The sequence below is a fragment of the Pseudophryne corroboree genome, chromosome 6, assembly GCF_028390025.1.
Source record: "Pseudophryne corroboree isolate aPseCor3 chromosome 6, aPseCor3.hap2, whole genome shotgun sequence".
Lineage (NCBI taxonomy): Eukaryota > Metazoa > Chordata > Amphibia > Anura > Myobatrachidae > Pseudophryne > Pseudophryne corroboree.
This window is the reverse complement of record NC_086449.1, coordinates 600,225,772-600,239,650: the sequence shown is the minus strand read 5'-3', so window position 1 is coordinate 600,239,650 and position 13,879 is coordinate 600,225,772. Positions and strand designations below refer to the sequence as shown.

The 13,879-nt window shown below is 43.6% G+C and overlaps 1 protein-coding gene across 1 annotated transcript in view; it reads left to right on the top strand.

Annotated features, from left to right (window-relative positions):
* Positions 1 to 4,607: 4,607 nt before the first annotated feature.
* Positions 4,608 to 13,879, top strand: part of LOC134934630 (sulfate transporter-like) — a 30,765-nt gene continuing 21,493 nt past the window's right edge. Inside the window, exon 1 of the mRNA XM_063930020.1 lies at positions 4,608 to 4,895. Within this exon, the coding sequence (XP_063786090.1) occupies positions 4,608 to 4,895 (288 nt within the window). The remainder of the gene's footprint in view (positions 4,896 to 13,879) is intronic.

Genomic DNA, 13,879 nt, shown 5'->3' with positions numbered 1-13,879 from the left:
AGCACTGATGATACTACTGAGAACTGACACTGAGCAGCACGATTAGCACAAGACACTGTACTAGTATTATTAATGTAGTATTACTGAGCACCACAAGACAATGAGCAGTGATACTGAGCACTGATGATACTATTGAGCACTGATGATACTACTGAGAATTGACACTGAGCAGCACGATTAGCACAAGACACTGTACTAGTATTAGTAATGTAGTATTACTGAGCACCACAAGACAATAAGCAGTGATACTGAGCACTGATGATACTACTGAGCACTGATGATACTACTGAGAACTGACACTGAGCAGCACGATGCAGCACAAGACACTGTACTAGTATTAGTAATGTAGTATTACTGAGCACTTCAAGACAATGAGCAGTGATACTGAGCACTGATGATACTACTGAGAACTGACACTGAGCAGCATGATGCAGCACAAGACACTGTACTAGTATTAGTAATGTAGTATTACTGAGCACTATGATGCAGCACAAGACAATGAGCAAGTGATACTGAGCACCGATGATACTACTACTGAGAACTGACACTGAGCAGCACGATTAGCACAAGACACTGTACTAGTATTAGTAATGTAGTATTACTGAGCACCACAAGACAATGAGCAGTGATACTGAGCACTGATGATAATACTGAGAACTGACACTGAGCAGCACGATGCAGCACAAGACGCTGTACAGTACTAGTATTAGTAATGTGGTATTACTGAGCACCACAATGCAGCACAAGACGATGAGCAGTGATACTGAGCACTGATGATACTACTGAGAACTGAAACTGAGCAGCAAGATGCAGCACAAGACACTGTACTAGTATTCGTAATGTAGTATTACTGAGCACCACGATGTAGCACAAGACAATGAGCAGTGATACTAAGCACTGATGATACTACTGAGAACTGACACTGAGCAGCACGATGCAGCACAAGACACTGTAGTAGTATTAGTAATGTAGTATTACTGAGCACCACGATGCAACACAAGACAATGAGTAGTGATACTAAGCACTAATGATACTACTGAGAACTGACACTGAGCAGCACAAGACACTGTACTAGTATTAGTGAGCAACACAAAAGCACTCTGGAATTGTCACCCCCCAGATACCACTGTGACTGGAATGATGATGAACGATACACAGTCACAGGACATTACTACCACAGCACCCTACAGCAGCAAGATGCAGCACAAGAGAGACACTGTACTAGTATTACTGAACAGCAATAAGCACCGATACTGAGCACTGATACTGAGCACTGACACTGAGAGAACGTTGCCACGTCCTCTCTGTACCCTCTACAATGCCCGAGTGAAAATGGCGGCAATGCGCGGCTCTTTATATGGAATCCGAATCTGGCGAAAATCCGACAGCGGTATGATGACGTTTTGTCTCGTTCGGGTTTTCCGAGTCAGGCGGGAATAACCGAGCCGGGCTCAGATCCATGTTTGACACGTGGAGTTCGGGGGGGGGGTTCGGTTCATCTCTAAATAAAATATCATCCCCAAATAGCCTAATCTTATGCAAGGATCCTTCAATAGTAGGCCAACATATAGATTCCAGGGACTGAATTCATTCAACCAAAGGTTCAATTGCCAGCGCAAAAATGAGAGATGAGAGGTTGAACCCCTGTAGAGTGCCATTGGTAATGTCAAACCCCAAGGAAAGGCATCCATTTGCAAAAATCCTAGCTGATGGAGAGGTATATAAAGCTAAAATAGAATCAAGCATTCTAGCCTCAAAACCAAATCGCCTTAAAGTACTGTAGATTGCAAATACACCCAATAAAGGCTCCTTCAGGGATACGCAGTGTTCTATAACATTAAAAACTCTGGACCTTATTCAGTAAGGATTGCAAAATTTGTGATTCAGAATCCGGCTGATTATTGAATGACTGCGTATGTGTAGTGTTTGCACTGCACAGGCACAAAGGGAAATAATGTCAGAAAATTCATACAGATCGTAATCGCAATGCAGCCGCTGTCTGACAGGAAGCCAGCATTTCTGGGCGGAAACCTGACGTTTTCTGGGTGTGTCTGAAAAAACGCAGGCATGTCCAGGCGTTTTTAAGGAAGGATTCTGACGATTCTGTCAGTGATGACAACTTCCAGCCTCTTGCATTGCAAGAATTGTGGGCGACTATGGCTGGATGCATATGGTTTTGCGATCGGACCTCATATTGCGATGCATTCACAATTTCTGCAATGTTCATGTTTTTCTCTATTTCTTGGCGGCAACTATTTGATCGCAGCAAATGCTTTTTATCAGAAATTACAATACTTACTGAATGAGGTTTTCTGTGCGTATTATACGGGACCTGTCTGCCCAACACAAAACCAACCTGGCCAGGTTTACTCAGAGTAGGCAAAAGAGGGCACAGACAATTAGCTACTAATGTATCAAATAATTTAACATCAGTATTCAGCAAAGCAATAGGATGATAATTTTGCACAGAGTTTGGAGCTTTATCTGGGTTAATAGTAACTACGATCTGTGATTCTAACATCTCCTTCGGAAATAGTTTAGTCTCTGAAGCTTCATTAAATTCAGACAGTAGCACCAGAGCTATATCAGCCTTAAAAGTTTTATACTAGTTAGTAGAGATGTGCACCGGAAATTTTTCGGGTTTTGTGTTTTGGTTTTGGATTCGGTTCCGCGTCCATGTTTTGGATTCGGACGCATTTTGGCAAAACCTCCCTGAAAAACTTTTGTCGGATTTGGGTGTGTTTTGGATTCGGGTGTTTTTTTTCAAAAACCCCTCAAAAACAGCTTAAATCATAGAATTTGGGGGTAATTTTGATCCTATAGTATTATTAACCTCAATAACCATAATTTCCACTCATTTCCAGTCTATGCTGAACACCTCACACCTCACAATATTATTTTTAGTCCTAAAATTTGCACCGAGGTTGCTGGATGACTAAGCCATGCGACCCAAGAGGGCGGCACAAACACCTGGCCCATCTAGAAGTGGTACTGCAGTGGCAGACAAGATGGCACTTAAAAAAAATGGCCCCAAACAGCACATGATGCAAAGAAAAGAGAAAAAGAGGTGCACTGTGGTCACTGGACGGCTAAGCTAAGCAACACAAACACCTCAATATCACAGCAATTATTTGTTCTAATCAATGGTATTATTGGTCCAAATCACTGGAAGAAAATGACAAAATCACTGGAATTATTTGTTCTAGTCAATGGTATTATTGGTCCAAATCACTGGAAGAAAATGACAAAATCACTGGAATTATTCATTCTAATCAATGGTATTATTGGCCCAAATCACTGGAAGAAAATGACAAAATCACTGGAATCATTTGGCAAGATCACTGAAATTAATAATTAATTATAAATCACTATTATTAATTGGTAAAATCTTGCTATCGCCTGCCTAGTGAAGTGGAATCTAGATGGGATTTTGTACCGGGGACATAATAACTTCATCAATTGTCTAAATCCCAATGCACTAATGGCGGAAAACGGGCGCACATCTAACAGCGCACTGATTATACTGAGTACTGATTATACTGAGCACTGATTATACTGAGCACTGATTTTACTGAGCACTGATTAAACTGATCACTGATGATACTACGGAGAACTGACACTGAGCTGCGAGAACAGCACTGGACTATTGTACTGTAGCATACTGGTCACCACAATGCAGCACTGACACTGAGCACAGATATTAAGCACTGATCAGGATACTAGAAGTGACACAGAGCTGCAAGATACAGCAATGGCCTACTGTACTGTACTACTATATATACTGGTGGTCACCAAAATGCTGCACTGTAATACTATATACTGCTCACAACAATGCAGCACAGATATGGATACTTGAAGTGACACAGAGCTGCAAGATACAGCAATGGCCTACTGTACTGTACTACTATATATATATACTGGTGGTCACCAAAATGCTGCACTGTACTACTATACTGCTCACAAACATCATATCTGCCCAGGGTTCTCTCTATCAACCCATATCTGTGTATTTAGATTCCCTACTAAATCCATGTGTCCAGAATTCCACAACTTACCTTAAGGACACGACAGACTTATTGTTAAAAATTAAGAGCTTGGGGCCCCTCACTTCGGGAACATTATTATGTAGTGCTGACGTTAACAGTCTATATACATGTATTCCTCACTCAGATGGGTTAAGGGCTGTGGAATTGTTGATTACTAACAACCCACATTATAAAGGGCTCCCGGTACATTTATTTTTACAACTTCTTAATCTGGTATTAACTAGAAATTATTTCATGTATGACGCACGTTTTTATGTGCAATTGGCGGGGTGTGCGATGGGGTCGAATGTGGCCCCATCGTACGCCAACGCCTTTATGATTATGGTTGAACAACAGCTGCTATTGTCTAAACCTGAAGTTATGATATATTTGCCATTGTATGTGAGATTCATAGATGATCTTCTATTGATTTGGTTGGGTGATGAATCATCGTTAATCGCATCATTAACTACACATAACAGGACAGGGCATGCAGTCCAATTTACGTACAATATCTCACCGGTAGTTATTAACTTCTTGGATGTGAAAATTTCACTCCAGTCTGGGAGAATAATTACAGCAATGCATGTGAAGGAAACTGATAGGAATACCATCCTTAAGCATGATAGTTTCCACCCACAAGCACTCCGAAATGGTCTCACTTACTGGCAGATGCTGCGAGTGAGGAGAATTACTAGTGACCCAGTAGAAACTGTACATGCCATGACTGAGATGGTGAATAAGCTTGCGGAGAGGGGGTACCCCCGCATAGAATTGGAGAAGACTAGGGACAGAGTGTTAGCTATTCCCAGAGATGAGGCACTCAGAACTACTAGAGAAACATCCTCTGAATCTCCTTTTGTGCCTTGGGTAAATAGATATAACACTAGAAGCCAATTCACCAATAAAGTAGCAAAGAAGTTCTGGCCTATAATCAATACAGACAAAAATCTGCCTTCACTTAAAGACTCACGTCTCCTTTCCTGTTATACCAGAGGCCGAAATTTGGGTGACCGTTTAGTCAAGAGAGATGTCACTAGTTTAAAGAAGAAATCACAAACACATTTTTTGACCCAGAGGGCAGGATGTTATCGCTGCTTGGGGTGTACTACCTGTAGGTCTCTTATTCCAGGCAGTACGTTCACTCACCCCCACTCTGGAAAAAAATATACAATTAGACATGCATTGACTTGCACCACCAAATTTGTCGTATATATCTTAACTTGTCCATGTGGACTAAGCTATATAGGTAAAACCGAACGACAATTTAGGGAACGGATGGCTGGACACAGATCCGCCATCAGGGCGGCCATAGAGTCAGGAGACAGTGACCAACCTGTAGCGCGACATTTCGCTCAGGCTAAACATAGTATAGCCAGCTTGCGATCTAAATTGATTGATAATATACCAGCCACTATTAGGGGAGGTAATCGAGGAAAAGCGCTCCTCCAATTGGAAAGCAGATGGATTTTCCAGTTGGATACCATAGCCCCTAGGGGACTTAATGATACCCTGGGTCTGAAGTGTTTCATGTAACATAGCAGTCACTTATTCATTTTAAGTGTTTTGAGAATAACTTTCGTTACCACTAGCAAAAGTATAGGGCTAGATAAGCCCCCCAGTAACGAGCCAGTTACATTATTTACTAAATGTGCACTTGGTAGTGCAATTATGTTTAGCGGTAACGATATTTAATATCCTCATTAATACAAAGATGTAGCTTATTATCATCACAGGTTACTGATTGTAACAATTTTTAATATTGCTTTTAACTGATTATGTTCTTTTTATATGTTTCTGTTTATGTATTAGTTACCATGGTGATAATAACCTGATGACGCCGGGACGGACAGACTGGGTGGACGCACACGGATGACGTCACAGAGCGGAACGGAGCGGCGTCCACGCCGCACGCCCGCACGGCAGCCGGAATCTGATACTGCGGACCCCAGCTGGACCCGGCCAGGTGATCTAATGAAGGTATGCCTAGGTATTTAAATGTGGTAAGATGGTGTATTTGTTGTTATGCTATCCTGACGACGGGTGCCTACCCGAAACGTTGATGCCTTAATAAAAGTTTTCTGCTATTTACGTGAGTACAAGACTCTGAGTGCCGCCATCCTGCCAATCTGTATTCTAGGATTATTTCCTTATGGAGGGCACCGGAGCACATACAGTGCCTTAAAAACTAGTGCCGGATGATCTTGTTTATGTACTGTACTACTATATATATACTGGTGGTCACCAAAATGCTGCACTGTACTACTATACTGCTCACAAACAATGCAGCACAGATCAGGATACTTGAAGTGACACAGAGCTGCAAGATACAGCAATGACCTACTGTACTGTACTGTACTACTATATATATACTGGTGGTCCCCAAAATGCTGCATTGTACTGCTATACTGCTCACAAACAATGCAGCACAGATATGGATACTTGAAGTGACACGGAGCTGCAAGATACAGCAATGGCCTACTGTACTGTACTACTGTATATATATATATATATATATATATATATATATATATACTGGTGGTCCCCAAAATGCTGCACTGTACTACTATACTGCTCACGAACAATGCAGCACAAATATGGATACTTGAAGCGACACGGAGCTGCAAAATACAGCAATGGCCTACTGTACTGTACTACTATATATATACTAGTGGTCCCCAAAATGCTGCACTGTACTACTATACTGCTCACAAACAATGCAGCACAGATATGGATACTGGAAGTGACACGAAGCTGCAAGATACAGCAATGGCCTACTGTACTGTACTACTATATATATCTGGTGGTCTCTAAAATGCTGCACTGTACTACTATATAGTATACTGGTCACACAACAATGCAGCAGATATTGAGCACTGATCATCAGGATACTGTCTAGAACGGAGTCTGACACAGAGCTGCAAGATACAGCAATGGCCTACTGTACTGTACTACTATAATACTGGTGGTCACCACAATGCAGCACACTGAGCACATATATTTGCAGCACACAGAGCACAGATATTGGGCATTTCAGGCAGAGAATGTAGCCACGTCCTCTCCGCTCAATCTCCAATGCACAAGTGAAAATGGCGGCGACGCGCGGCTCTTTATATGGAATACGAATCTAGCGAGAATCCGACAGCGGGATGATGACGTTCGGCCTCGTTCGGGTTAATCGAGCAAGGCGGGAAGATCCGAGGCTGCCTCGGACCCGTGAAAAACACGTGAAGTTCGGGGGTTTTCGGATCTCGACGAACCGAACCCGCTTATCTCTGCTAATTGGAGGATTAACCATCTGGCCGTGGTGTTGGTCAAACAGCAAGGAGTCTATAGTCACTTCCACCTCTTCTAATGACCAAGGAGAATTAAGGAACAGGCGGGCCTCGGAAACTAAAAAAAGATAGAGAGAGTTCATTCAAAAATTTATCAATATCAGCTGCAGTTGATTGATGGGCACCTGATGGGCACTTGATGAGTACACCAGCTGGACAATGTAGAACAAACCCACTGCTGCCCAAAGTTTGAAGGAAATAGCATAAAGACCTGAGGCAATATTGGGCTTATATCGGAAGGACATAAGAGGAGAAATTGATGAAAAAACATGTAGTAGCAGTCTCAATTTAAATGAGTTAAGCTGGCAAAAGCACAGCAAAGTACTGTGCGTTCTAAGATGGCATCACAAATCCCCAAGGAGAGTCCAAGTGTGTCGGCGGTTGCGATGCCTGACCATCCCAACATTGGACGGGAAGACGTGGCTCCTTCCACCATTTACACGCCCTCTGCAAGTGCTGGAAGGAGCACCCGCAGACCAGTTTCTGATATTCCAATATCACAAATCCCCAAGGAGAGTCCAAGTGTGTCGGCAGGTTGCGATGCCTGACCTTCCCAACATTAGATGGGAATAGGTGGCTCCTTCCACCATTTACATGCCCTCTGCAAGTGCTGGAAGGAGCACCCACAGACCAGTTTCTGATATTCAAATTGAAGATGTCACTGTTGAAGTACACCTGTCTGTCACTGCAGTGCCACTCTACCTCATTGGACCTCTTTTTCTTCTTTGCATTATGTGCTCTTTGGGGCTTAGTTTTTAAAAGTGCCATCCTGTCTGACACTACAGTGCCACTCCTTGATGGGCCAGGTGTTTGTGCCACCCACTTGGGTCGCTAAGCTTAGTCATCCAGCTACCTCGGTGCAACCTTTTGACCTAAAAACAATATTGTGACGTGTGAGATGTTCAGAATAGACTGGAAATGAGTGGAAATTAATGTTATTGAGGTTAATAATACTGTAGGATAAAAATTACCCCCATATTCTGTGATTTTAGCTGTTTTTATGTTTTTTTTTTTTAAAATCATCAAGATACAAAACCAAAAACCGAAAGAGTGGTTTTCGCAAAACCAATCCAGATCCAAAACACGAGTGGGGATCCAGATCCAAAACACAAAACACAAAGTGCCCGCCGCACATCTCTACTTGGAAATATTGGCACAAGGTGGCTCTCAGGGATGTTTTGAGTGTCACTCATGGGGTCAGTCCCTCTCCTAGGTGTTCACTAGAGATGTGCACTTGAAATTTTTCGGGTTTTGTGTTTTGGTTTTGGGTTCGGTTCCGCGGCCGTGTTTTGGGTTCGACCGCGTTTTGGCAAAACCTCACCGAATTTTTTTTGTCGGATTCGGGTGTGTTTTGGATTCGGGTGTTTTTTTTAAAAAACCCTAAAAAACAGCTTAAATCATAGAATTTGGGGGTCATTTTGATCCCAAAGTATTATTAACCTCAAAAACCATAATTTCCACTAATTTTCAGTCTATTCTGAACACCTCACACCTCACAATATTATTTTTAGTCCTAAAATTTGCACCGAGGTCGCTGGATGACTAAGCTAAGCGACCCTAGTGGCCGACACAAACACCTGGCCCATCTAGGAGTGGCACTGCAGTGTCACGCAGGATGGCCCTTCCAAAAAACACTCCCCAAACAGCACATGACGCAAAGAAAAAAAGAGGCGCAATGAGGTAGCTGTGTGAGTAAGCTAAGCGACCCTAGTGGCCGACACAAACACCTGGCCCATCTAGGAGTGGCACTGCAGTGTCACGCAGGATGGCCCTTCCAAAAAACACTCCCCAAACAGCAGCACATGACGCAAAGAAAAAAAGAGGCGCAATGAGGTAGCTGTGTGAGTAAGCTAAGCGACCCTAGTGGCCGACACAAACACCTGGCCCATCTAGGAGTGGCACTGCAGTGTCACGCAGGATGGCCCTTCCAAAAAACACTCCCCAAACAGCACATGACGCAAAGAAAAAAAGAGGCGCAATGAGGTAGCTGTGTGAGTAAGATAAGCGACCCTAGTGGCCGACACAAACACCTGGCCCATCTAGGAGTGGCACTGCAGTGTCACGCAGGATGGCCCTTCAAAAAATACTCCCCAAACAGCACATGACGCAAAGAAAAATTAAAGAAAAAAGAGGTGCAAGATGGAATTGTCCTTGGGCCCTCCCACCCACCCTTATGTTGTATAAACAGGACATGCACACTTTAACCAACCCATCATTTCAGTGACAGGGTCTGCCACACGACTGTGACTGAAATGACGGGTTGGTTTGGACCCCCACCAAAAAAGAAGCAATTAATCTCTCCTTGCACAAACTGGCTCTACAGAGGCAAGGTGTCCACCTCATCATCATCCTCCGATATATCACCGTGTACATCCCCCTCCTCACAGATTATCAATTCGTCCCCACTGGAATCCACCATCTCAGCTCCCTGTGTACTTTGTGGAGGCAATTGCTGCTGGTCAATGTCTCCACGGAGGAATTGATTATAATTCATTTTAATGAACATCATCTTCTCCACATTTTCTGGAAGTAACCTCGTACGCCGATTGCTGACAAGGTGAGCGGCGGCACTAAACACTCTTTCGGAGTACACACTTGTGGGAGGGCAACTTAGGTAGAATAAAGCCAGTTTGTGCAAGGGCCTCCAAATTGCCTCTTTTTCCTGCCAGTATAAGTACAGACTGTCTGACGTGCCTACTTGGATGCGGTCACTCATATAATCCTCCACCATTCTTTCAATGGGGAGAGAATCATATGCAGTGCCCGTAGACGACATGTCCGTAATCGTTGGCAGGTCCTTCAGTCCGGACCAGATGTCAGCATCAGCAGTCGCTCCAGACTGCCCTGCATCACCGCCAGCGGGTGGGCTCGGAATTCTGAGCCTTTTCCTCGCACCCCCAATTGCGGGAGAATGTGAAGGAGGAGATGTTGACAGGTCGCGTTCCGCTTGACTTGACAATTTTCTCACCAGCAGGTCTTTGAACCCCAGCAGACTTGTGTCTGCCGGAAAGAGAGATCCAAGGTAGGTTTTAAATCTAAGATCGAGCACGGTGGCCAAAATGTAGTGCTCTGATTTCAACAGATTGACCACCCGTGAATCCTTGTTAAGCGAATTAAGGGCTCCATCCACAAGTCCCACATGCCTAGCGGAATCGCTCTGTGTTAGCTCCTCCTTCAATGTCTCTAGCTTCTTCTGCAAAAGCCTGATGAAGGGAATGACCTGACTCAGGCTGGCAGTGTCTGAACTGACTTCACGTGTGGCAAGTTCAAAGGGCAGCAGAACCTTGCACAACGTTGAAATCATTCTCCACTGCGCTTGAGACAGGTGCATTCCACCTACTATATCGTGCTCAATTGTATAGGCTTGAATGGCCTTTTGCTGCTCCTCCAACCTCTGAAGCATATATAGGGTTGAATTCCACCTCGTTACCACTTCTTGCTTCAGATGATGGCAGGGCAGGTTCAGGCGTTTTTGGTGGTGCTCCAGTCTTCTGTACGTGGTGCCTGTACGCCGAAAGTGTCCCGCAATTCTTCTGGCCACCGACAGCATCTCTTGCACGCCCCTCTCGTTTTTTAAATAATTCTGCACCACCAAATTCAAGGTATGTGCAAAACATGGGACGTGCTGGAATTTGCCCATATTTAATGCACACACAATTAGAGATGAGCGGGTTCGGTTTCTTTGAATCCGAACCCGCACGAACTTCACTTTTTTTTCCACGGGTCCGAGCGACTCGGATCTTCCCGCCTTGCTCGGTTAACCCGAGCGCGCCCGAACGTCATCATGACGCTGTCGGATTCTCGCGAGACTCGGATTCTATATAAGGAGCCGCGCGTCGCCGCCATTTTCACTCGTGCATTGAGATTGATAGGGAGAGGACGTGTCTGGCGTCCTCTCCATTAGAATAGAGATAGATAGATTAGATAGAGAGAGATTGTGCAGAGTCGCAGACAGAGTTAGTTTACCACAGTCAGTGACCAGTGCAGTTGCTAGTTAACTTTTATTTAATATAATATATCCGTTCACTTCTCTCTGCTATATCCGTTCTCTGCCTGAAAAAAAAAACGATACACAGCACAGTCAGTCACACAGTGTGACTCAGTCTGTGTGCACTCAGCTCAGCCCAGTGTGCTGCACAGTCATCAATGTATAAATTAAAAGCTTATAATTAATTGTGGGGGAGACTGGGGAGCACTGCAGGTTGTTAGCAGGAGCCAGGAGTACAATTATATTAATTAACAGTGCACACTTTTGCTGCAGGAGTGGTGACCAGTGCCTGACCACCAGTATAGTATTGTTGTATACTACTAATATCTCTTTAAATATCAACCAGTCTATATTAGCAGCAGACACAGTACAGTGCGGTAGTTCACGGCTGTGGCTACCTCTGTGTCGGCACACGGCAGGCAGTCCGTCCGACCAGAATTGTATTATTTATTATTATATACCTACCACCTAACCGTGGTTTTTTTTTCATTCTTTATACCGTCATAGTGTCATCCTAATTGTTACGAGTATACTACTATCTCTTTATCAACCAGTGTACAGTGCGGTAGTTCACGGCTGTGGCTACCTCTGTGTCGGCACACGGCAGGCAGTCCGTCCGACCAGAATTGTATTATTTATTATTATATACCTACCACCTAACCGTGGTTTTTTTTTCATTCTTTATACCGTCATAGTGTCATCCTAATTGTTACGAGTATACTACTATCTCTTTATCAACCAGTGTACAGTGCGGTAGTTCACGGCTGTGGCTACCTCTGTGTCGGCACACGGCAGGCAGTCCGTCCGACCAGAATTGTATTATTTATTATTATATACCTACCACCTAACCGTGGTTTTTTTTTCATTCTTTATACCGTCATAGTGTCATCCTAATTGTTACGAGTATACTACTATCTCTTTATCAACCAGTGTACAGTGCGGTAGTTCACGGCTGTGGCTACCTCTGTGTCGGCACACGGCAGGCAGTCCGTCCGACCAGAATTGTATTATTTATTATTATATACCTACCACCTAACCGTGGTTTTTTTTTCATTCTTTATACCGTCATAGTGTCATCCTAATTGTTACGAGTATACTACTATCTCTTTATCAACCAGTGTACAGTGCGGTAGTTCACGGCTGTGGCTACCTCTGTGTCGGCACACGGCAGGCAGTCCGTCCGACCAGAATTGTATTATTTATTATTATATACCTACCACCTAACCGTGGTTTTTTTTTCATTCTTTATACCGTCATAGTGTCATCCTAATTGTTACGAGTATACTACTATCTCTTTATCAACCAGTGTACAGTGCGGTAGTTCACGGCTGTGGCTACCTCTGTGTCGGCACACGGCAGGCAGTCCGTCCGACCAGAATTGTATTATTTATTATTATATACCTACCACCTAACCGTGGTTTTTTTTTCATTCTTTATACCGTCATAGTGTCATCCTAATTGTTACGAGTATACTACTATCTCTTTATCAACCAGTGTACAGTGCGGTAGTTCACGGCTGTGGCTACCTCTGTGTCGGCACACGGCAGGCAGTCCGTCCGACCAGAATTGTATTATTTATTATTATATACCTACCACCTAACCGTGGTTTTTTTTTCATTCTTTATACCGTCATAGTGTCATCCTAATTGTTACGAGTATACTACTATCTCTTTATCAACCAGTGTACAGTGCGGTAGTTCACGGCTGTGGCTACCTCTGTGTCGGCACACGGCAGGCAGTCCGTCCGACCAGAATTGTATTATTTATTATTATATACCTACCACCTAACCGTGGTTTTTTTTTCATTCTTTATACCGTCATAGTGTCATCCTAATTGTTACGAGTATACTACTATCTCTTTATCAACCAGTGTACAGTGCGGTAGTTCACGGCTGTGGCTACCTCTGTGTCGGCAGTCGGCAGGCAGTCCGTCCATCCATAATTGTATTATTATTATAATATATACCACCTAACTGTGGTTTTTTTTGCATTCTTTATACCGTCGTCATAGTGTCATACTAGTTGTTACGAGTATACTACTATCTCTTTATCAACCAGTGTACAGTGCGGTAGTTCACGGCTGTGGCTACCTCTGTGTCGGCAGTCGGCAGGCAGTCCGTCCATCCATAATTGTATTATTATTATAATATATACCACCTAACTGTGGTTTTTTTTGCATTCTTTATACCGTCGTCATAGTGTCATACTAGTTGTTACGAGTATACTACTATCTCTTTATCAACCAGTGTACAGTGCGGTAGTTCACGGCTGTGGCTACCTCTGTGTCGGCAGTCGGCAGGCAGTCCGTCCATCCATAATTGTATTATTATTATAATATATACCACCTAACTGTGGTTTTTTTTGCATTCTTTATACCGTCGTCATAGTGTCATACTAGTTGTTACGAGTATACTACTATCTCTTTATCAACCAGTGTACAGTGCGGTAGTTCACGGCTGTGGCTACCTCTGTGTCGGCAGTCGGCAGGCAGTCCGTCCATCCATAATTGTATTATTATTATAATATATACC